This window comes from Zea mays, chromosome 6 (assembly GCF_902167145.1).
Source record: "Zea mays cultivar B73 chromosome 6, Zm-B73-REFERENCE-NAM-5.0, whole genome shotgun sequence".
Classification (NCBI taxonomy): domain Eukaryota; kingdom Viridiplantae; phylum Streptophyta; class Magnoliopsida; order Poales; family Poaceae; genus Zea; species Zea mays.
In genome coordinates, this window is record NC_050101.1 from 143,192,597 (window position 1) to 143,201,527 (window position 8,931).

The following is an 8,931-nucleotide window of genomic DNA, read 5'->3' on the forward strand; positions in this document are numbered from 1 at the left end:
TGGAGGATGTTGTGACGAGTTCGTGAGAGATCTAGGCCGTCGTCTCCCAGTCAACTTTGGGTTGCTGGACCGTTGTCTCCTTATAATGTAATTATTTATTTTGTATAGAACTCCTATTATATAGTAAAGTTGTGACATTCGATCCTGTGCCATGATTCATCATATGTGTGAGACTTGGTCCCAGCACACCTGGTGATTATGTTCGCGCCCGGGCTTTGGACCCCTAAAATCCGGGTGTGACAGAAGTGGTATCAGAGGAATGTTGACTGTAGGACGAAACCTAGATAGAACTGGACAACTCTTATTTACTTACCTCTGCTACTCTGATTCTTTTCTAAACTTATCTTAATCTTTTTTCATCTAATTTCGCTTACTCTGATTGTTCTTATCTTTTCTTTCTAAAGACAAATGTGGATTTCACACTTTGAAATCCTGTACCTAAAGTGACCTTTAGGAATAGGAGACCTACTCTTAGGAACAAAAACAAAACTATTTTTATAGATATCTAAGAACTTGAATGTTTGTTCTTATGATACTTGTTTGATTTGGATCTTTGATTGAGTGTGATGAGTTGTGGAGTAATATCCACAATTACATCTGCATATACATATAAAAAAATGCTCATCAAAATAACTAGACAAACTAGATTATCTCTCATTAAAGTATCTAGTCTAACAATACCCATCTCATCTTAAAAGATTCTATCCATCTTATCTCAAAAGATTCTATCTTATCCTTATGGATTCATCTTGCCCTAATAAGCATATCTATCCCACACTAGTGTAACCACCATGATCTAATCCAAAGTAATTAGATATTATCTAGTCTAATACGGTGATACTGATCTAATCTAGATCCCAGCTAATCTAATATGATCAATCTAAAGTGAGTTATGTAATAGATTAGTTAGTACTAGTGAAATAGATTAGACCATACTCCTAACCCACTTAAGCCTAAATTGGTGACTTAGATCAACTCGACCAACTCGACCATACCAAAAAAAAACTAACCTACATCATAGGTTGCCTAGTCCATCTATCCCAAAAAGCAAAGTAAAACTATGTGTAAACCTACCTACCCCGTGTACCCTGACTATCCTAATTATATATCCTTAGCCACATGTCCTTAACTCGGATGGCAACTCCAGAATTGAGGGCTAAAGAAGACCAACCACGTCAAGGGAGGAAAAGCATCAACTCAAGTCTTCAAAGATCAAGTTGGATCGCTAGATGAAACAAGATCCACTGTACATGGAGTCTCTTATTACCATAATCCTGGTTATCCCAACCTATCCATTCATCAACCCACATAATAAGTATCTAGATATCTATACTCTCCTAATCACCCATTAAGGATTTTTATACAAAGTGAACATACATATATATACCCATGCTTCCATAACCACTTTCTAAATAACATGAAACTTCGTATTCATAAACTAATAAGAAGTTAAAGGCCAAACTATAAATAAAGCTTATTTACATCCCTGTCCTTACAAATCTCGAGGACGAGATTTCTGTTAAGGGGGGTAGGATTTGTAAACCCTAAAAATAAGTTATGAGTTCATTTATTTCTTCTGTGTCTTTTATAGGAAGTAATACTAAGGAATTGAGTAAACATAAGAGTAAATAAATATAATATATATATATATATCTTCCACTCAAAGTAAGTAAGAAGCAAATATTCATTTTTGAATTGATGACCACTAATCATATTTTTCCTAAAACAAACAATAAGTAAACTTATCTTTATTATATGATTTGGAACGTTTACTTAAAGAGAAGTAATAATAAGTAAATAAGTAAACAAATATATTTTGTATTTGCATGCTAGAATTTTTATTTTGATTGTGCATTTTTGAATCTGAAATTTGAATTTAGATTTGGAATTTCGGTTTGAATTAAGAATCTTAAAACAAAAATAAAAAAAAGAAAAGAAAAAGACCCTTCCTTGCGCTTGGGCCGGAATCAAACCTGTCCAACCCAGCTAGCGCGCTAGCCCCCCTGGCTCGGCCCAATCCACTCTCTCCCCCTGATCTTTTACCGTGTCACACTTATGCGTGGACCACCTAGTCAGGGCTCTCTACGCGCGCGCTCGGTGCCACTTTCTGGTGGGCCCGTCTGGCCAGTTTCTCCTTCTTCACCCGATCAGACTCCATAACAAGCTGAAGCGAAGGTCGCGGTCTCCGCTGTGATTGATGTGCGCGCGTTTCGGGCGGTTAGGTACGAAGTTGGGCTTCTGTATCGGACTCCGCCTCTGGGCTATAAAACTCTGACCCCTGGCGAACTCCTCGGCCATCTACACCAAGCAGAGAGAGAGAGAGCAGCGTGAACCCAACCTCTTCGCCGCCCAAACAGCTCTGCAGGCCCTCCTTCCTATCGCGCTCGACCGGGACTCTGGCGCGCCTTCGCCCTGGCCGCTTCTTTCCATTGCCCAGCGGCTACTTGGGTGCACGCCCGTACTGTCTGCTACGTCGGCTTGAGCTCTCTGGGCGCATGCACATCGCCCAGTGCGTCGTGAACGGGATGATTGGCGCCGGGTGCAAGAACCATCTGCCGGTGTTGCGTTGCGCCATCGCAGATTCGCCGTGTTGCGTGGCCTCGGCCTGAGCGCTGTCGGGAGGAAGAATTGCCGCCACCGCCGTACCTTGGCTTCAGCATCGATCTATGCCTGGAGGTTGCCTGCACAACAGACACTGGTAAGAGCCCTCGTATCTGTCTAGCCTTCATCTTCCTCGTGTGTAGCTCGACGAGAAGCATTGTTTGCGGTCCCCTGCTCGGGTCTGGGGGGGGGCTGCGGCCATGGCGTCGCCGGGTACGGTCTGCGGCATGGAGAGGTGGGAAGAAGAACCCTGTGAACCATCGGATCCGATATGGAGGGTGGAGATTAGATGGGCGATAACGGTTCGATCATGGCGTGCGTGGATCGCTGGATCGTGAGCCGACGGCTATGATCGGATCCTTAGTGTTTAAAATAGGCACCGTTAGATCTTGATCCAACGCGCGCGATCTGTTACCAACTCAAGCTCTTTTGGTTGCCGTCCAGATCTAATCCTACGGCCGAAAACCCTAGATACCTCTTCAGCCGACAACTTTACAAAAGAGCCCTTAAACTTTATCGAAATCAACCCGCCATCCTTATGCGGGAATCTCGAGTCTTGGGGAGATTTGCGCGTTAGCCCCTGCAGTTTTTAATAATTGTGCGCCCAGTCCAGAGAGTTGGAATATCAGAGAAAATAGATTAGAAATGGATTTTTAGTGAAAAAAATAAATACTAGAACTTGTACTAATCATAGAAAATTCATATTGAGTTCAAATGAGTTCATTTAAGTTTCTATAATTTTATAATATTATTGTTTATCAAATAGTGCCACTGATTTGACATGAAAGCCACTTTAAAATTTATTTCCTAATTAATCTTATATCAAATACATAAAACCTTAAGAAAATCATAACTTGTACACTTTAAATCCAATGTGACCCGTTCGAATTGTGTTGGACTCGTACTAATATTACCTACACCATAGTAACATCATTTTACCATGTAACATGCTATCAAAAACAATTAATTAGTTTATCCAACCTATGTTTATTGGATTACCATATTTAATGTGAGTTAATCTAGGATTTTAATTTGGACCATCTACTGGTATATGATTCTGTGGTAACTTAGATTGAAGGTTAAGTTAGTTATATCTTTCTCACATAATTGATTTTAATCATCATAATATATAGTTTATTGATTAATCACTTAGAACCTAGTAAAACCATAACTTCTTAGCCATAACTCCGATTATAGTGATTCTCGAGTCCACGATCTCATATCAACGCATAGATTATTATTATGCAGTTTGATCTTATGTTTGATGTGATGTTCATTTTGCCTATACCATGTTTGTCTGTATTGCTACGTTTAGCAGTGAGGACACGTGTCATCTGAAGAGCAAGTTGGTACCTGGAATCTCAAGTGCCAGGCAAGTTGTGCCCTTGATCACTTCTTTTACCCACTCATGTTCTAATTAATCATAATGATCTGCATAGGTTAATTTTGATGGGACCCAATAGGTTACCCTAGTTTGATTATCTTTATACCTTGTTACCACTGAACTTTTTGGGTAGTACTTGCTAGTGCTTTATGTGGTTTTGGGTATGAAGATACATTACTCATGATCATACTTTTGTTATCTGTTGTTATTTATCGTTCATGATAAGATCATTATATTAATTGGAACATGGAGCGACCACCCGGGAAAACAGTGCTACCACAAGGGTATAATGGGACGCCCTTGGCTGATTAATTAGGAAAGCTAGTGGAGGACTACCTTACCCGAAAGGGGCAAGGGCAGTAGGGGAGTGGTCAGTGTAGGGAGGCCCTCGGGAGGATTTTGCTGCGATGGCGGTCCTGCAAGGGATTCCTGCATTGGAGCTTCCTATAAACTGTAGCGGGTTTTCTGAAACTAGTGGAACTTTGTAAAGGCCTCGTAGTGTTACCCTGCCTCGCCTCCTCGGTAGAGGTGTATGGGAAGTCGTGATCCCTTGGCAGATGGGTAACATGACTTGTGGGTAAAGATGCGCAACCTCTGCAGAGTGTAAAACTGGTATACTAGCCGTGCTCACGGTCATGAGCAGCTCGGACTCTCACATGAGTAATTTATGGAACTAAATTCAATTTGTCATATGCATTGCATCGCAGGTGATGTTATTACTTTTCTTAATTGGGTTGGTATTTACTTATACTTAGTAATTGCTAATAAAATTTTGACCAACTTTAAAAGCAATGCTCGGCTGTAACCATCCTCTTTGGTAAGCCTTACACTTCACGTGAGCTCCCACCTTTGGTGAGTTCATGCACATTATTCCCCACAACTTGTTGAGCGATGAACGTATGTGAGCTCACTCTTGCTGTCTCACACCCCCCCACAGGTCAAGAACAGGTACCACATGATGAGGCGCATGGAGGATGCTGTGACGAGTTCGTGAGAGATCTAGGCCGTCGTCTCCCAGTCAACTTTGGGTTGCTGGACCGTTGTCTCCTTATAATGTAATTATTTATTTTGTATAGAACTCCTATTATATAGTAAAGTTGTGACATTCGATCTTGTGCCATGATTCATCATATGTGTGAGACTTGGTCCCAGCACACCTGGTGATTATGTTCGCGCCCGGGCTTTGGACCCCTAAAATCCGGGTGTGACAGCAACCCTATAATCTTACCCCTCACGGGGGCAAGATCTAGTTGTCCATTCAAGATACTATACCTCGATTGTTTTACCTTTAAACGACTCTACGTCGTCTAGGGCGCTTTGGGTGGCATGCTGACTCAGAGCCTCGTAAGAAGGAAGAGGACCCTGCGCCATCGCGGATCGTTCGACCCAGGCACGGACTGTTCGCAACGAAGGGAAGGAGCCACCACTGTAGCGAGGTCACGGACCATACGATCCAAGGCTGCGCACTGTCCGTGCCGCCGCAGAGGGCACCGTCAGGCGGTACCCTCATTGATTAGCGCCCATATCGACGTCAACAACTATATTCATGGTTTAAAGGCTCAGAGTTATATCATTCATTCTCTTATCAATTTATTATATTGAAAAAAAATCGATCTATGGTCTCATAGTTATACATGTCCAAATGTGCTAATTGTTAGCACGTACTCGGTACTTAGCAAGTCGGATTGGATACTCATGCAGCCAATTTCAGCCGCTCACTGTTAGGTCTAATGGGGTTCAATCAGGCCCTAAATGAGCCCAAACCATTTGCTGCAGATCAAATCAACGTTGTCAATATTTCATATTTGACAGAAGACTACCCAACCATTACACTTTGCAGATACTGAAATGCCAAGACCAGCCACACCCACAATTGACACAACCATTACAGCAGTGCATGCAGTCATTCAGCGGCAGTCAAACATATCATTGCTTGCTCATCGCTTAAAGAAACCACATAGTTCACCCTTGAGTACATCAGCGGTGTTTTTTTCATGCCCTTGAAAAACAGTGCATGTTATCCTATGATGATCCCGAAGGAAGCTACCATACAACAAGATACTACACATTAAAACTGTACATATACCCCAGAAATTTTATATGGACACTGCTTCACCTTTTATCTGATATTTAATCAAGGTCATGTCTCAAGCCCATATTGCAAGTGATGACATAGAGAGCGCACCGAGGAACAATGCGATGTATGCCATCACTTGCTGTCGCAGGGTCCCTGTCATCTTTCCACCCAAGAAATCTACAGCAATGAGATCCACTAGTGACATGTATATGAGAATGCCAGCAGATACCGAGTCAAGAATGCCCTCGACCACAAGGGCCCTTGGGCTATTGGGATTGTAGAATGTGGTCATGCCTGCCCCAGCAGCTATTCCTGCCGGTGTTGTGATGGCGAAGAAAGATGCCATTAGAACTGCTGAAAGGTTCTTGAATTGTGCCTGTTGGGAGAAATGTGGTAGTGTCTCCATTAGTAATTGAAGTAAGAAAAGGAAGCAGCACAGTAGAAGAAGTGAAGGAAAAAAGAAATTAAAGGAAAAAAAAGGGAAGACAAAGTAACTAAGTAGTAATGCATAGACATCACCATGTATTTTTTTTTCTGGGACCATTCAGTGCTGAAGCAATCTAATCAGTAAATGGACATCCAACCTAATTGTCATAACTCCGCAATACTTTTCATGAAGTACTAAAATTTTCGGCTGGCGGGTATTCACAAAGTACTAGACAACCATAGTTTATTTTAGAAGTTAAATCGAAGGTGGCCATTTACATGGATAAACAGGCATAAATTGGGAGAGAGAAATATATTCCAACAATGTACAATGCTCAGTTATATTATTGAAGCCAAATGTTTGAATCCTGAACTTTCAAGGATGGGTCCATGTTCTTAAAGGCCGATTGCCCAACCATCAAATTGATAAAGGAGCAAGCCTCACATGAAAGTAATGTACTTACAGTACAGTGTGCAGAGTATCAAGAAAATCAAGAATTTCAACAGTATGTGCAAAATTATACAGCAGGCTGCTATTAAAACATGGCAAATCAATTGTTGATCAAGTCATGAGAACGGATCAGCTCTCAACCGCAGTTGACTGCAATTCTCACCTGAGCAATGCACCCACCTAGTGCAAACCCCTCGAAGAACTGGTGGAATGCAAGTGCTGCGACAAGTGGCCTGATTGTGCATGGGCTCCGCGACACTCCCAGTGACAATCCGATGATCACAGAGTGTGACACAATCCCCATCTCCAGTATCTGCAACCAAGGCACTGGTTATCACAGCGTGCACGATGAAACACCAAAGCATCCCAAATGAATCGATCAAACAAGCACCTGTGACACGACAATGGAGCGCACATGTGCCGACACCTCCGCCTCGCTACCCTCTACCTGCACCGGCTCATGCACATGGCTGTGGCTGTGGCTGTGACCGTGTCCATGGCAGTGCGTTTGCAACAGCGGGGCCTTGCGCTCGTCCTCATCGACGGTGACCACCGTGATGTCCTCGTCGCTCCCAGAGGAGGTCGCAACCAGTGCGGCGGCCGCCGCCGCCTTGACGCGCGCGGCCTCGTCGCGATGCTTGGCCTCGTAGAACCTGGTGGCAAGGAAGTCGAGCACCAGCGTGGCTAGCGCAGCGGCCATGGCGACGAACCCGGGCACTGGGAACCGTCGCCACGGCGCGGCGGGGAGGCACGGGCTGGACAGCGCGTGCTCGGCGTCGTGAAGCATGTGGACGAACCCCGTGGCCAGGATGACCCCGGCGGCGAACGCCTTGGCCGCCAGGAACGCGGCGCTGTCCGTGCGCAGCGCGCGCCGCTTCCGCCCCGCGAGCGGCAGGACCACCCCGAGCACCCCGGCCACCAGTATCGCCGCCATGGCCACCTTCTTGAGCCGCAGCGCCGCGGCGTCGTCACGGCACCCCGCCCCCTCCGCCTTCTGCACCTCGTCCGCGCAGCTCACGGCCGAGAGCGACGCCGCCATAAGCTCTGCGCACGCACCACATCAGGCCGTCAATCTCAACGCTGGACGGCGCAAGGACCGAAGAAAAGCTCGAAAAGCAACCGAATTGCGTACCATTACTGCTGGTCAAGAACTGGCCGACGTGCCGGCGGAGGCCGGCGAGAACCATGGCCAGAGACGGCGAATCCGATCCTGCAAGCGATAGGACGGACAACAAAATCTTGGAGAAATCGGTTCTTCAGGCGGCCACTTTTCCGATGCCGTGGATTCCTAGCTCCCGTCGCACGCAAAGGCACGCCCAAGCCAGTGGACAAGGAGAGGAGATTGAGAGAGGTTGAAGTCGCAGGGGAAAGAGCGGAAAAGAGAGGGGATGTCGTCATGGTGGTGCGAGTGCACTGTGCACCCAACATCGAAATGGTGCGTCCGCGACATCGACCGCCACCGCGGCACCCAGGTGGTTTACGCCTGGGAGTCACTGACATGTGGGATCAGGAAGGCTTGTGACGGTCATGGCCGTGCCGTGTCAATGAGCGAGGAGGAAAGTCAGCCGTCGATCTGTTCTATGAACGGTGTAGATGCTGTCTCCATGTCGTTAGCATTTGGATGCGGGACCTCGCGGCCGTATCCGCATAACTAACTGGACCCCACGTACGGAGAAGCTTGTGCGGTGCTTTTCTCGGGTATATGTCTGATCTGTGGGACCCAGGTAAGCGGGGCCCTATTGATAGGGACTATGGTGGCAGATAAGTGTTAGCGGTGGAGGTCACGTGGTGAAGGCGTGCATTGAGTTGTGGGGGCGTGGCCAAACCATGTCGACATAGTGACGAAGTGTCGTGGGGCCCACGCGGAGGCGCTACGAGGTCCCCCGGGTCGCCAGATTCCTGGTTGCTCACCATTTGCCCATGGTATTTAGCACGAATTAAGTCAATTTATGGCCCTCTTTAGTATAGCTTAAGATCCATAAAATTTGGTGA

The 8,931-nt window shown here is 45.6% G+C and overlaps 1 protein-coding gene across 1 annotated transcript; it reads right to left on the minus strand.

Moving 5' to 3' along the window:
- Nucleotides 1-5,891: 5,891 nt before the first annotated feature.
- Nucleotides 5,892-8,330, minus strand: LOC100284121 (zinc transporter 4). Its single transcript, NM_001157018.2, has 4 exons — nucleotides 8,072-8,330; nucleotides 7,331-7,983; nucleotides 7,103-7,252; nucleotides 5,892-6,438 (listed from the first exon to the last, which is right to left on the minus strand). The coding sequence occupies exons 1-4, from the start codon at nucleotides 8,124-8,126 to the stop codon at nucleotides 6,133-6,135; spliced, it is 1,164 nt and encodes a 387-aa protein (NP_001150490.2). The 5' UTR covers nucleotides 8,127-8,330; the 3' UTR covers nucleotides 5,892-6,132.
- Between the last annotated feature and the right edge of the window lie 601 nt (nucleotides 8,331-8,931).

Bases quoted from the DNA above. Each gene is read 5' to 3' on its own strand.
- LOC100284121 (NM_001157018.2), bottom strand. From the start codon at position 8,126: ATGGTTCTCGCCGGCCTCCGCCGGCACGTCGGCCAGTTCTTGACCAGC. The intron at 7,984-8,071 runs GTACGCAATTCG...GTGCGTGCGCAG, and splicing joins GTTCTTGACCAGCAGTAATG to AGCTTATGGCGGCGTCGCTC. The intron at 6,439-7,102 runs GTGAGAATTGCA...TTCTCCCAACAG, and splicing joins TAGGTGGGTGCATTGCTCAG to GCACAATTCAAGAACCTTTC.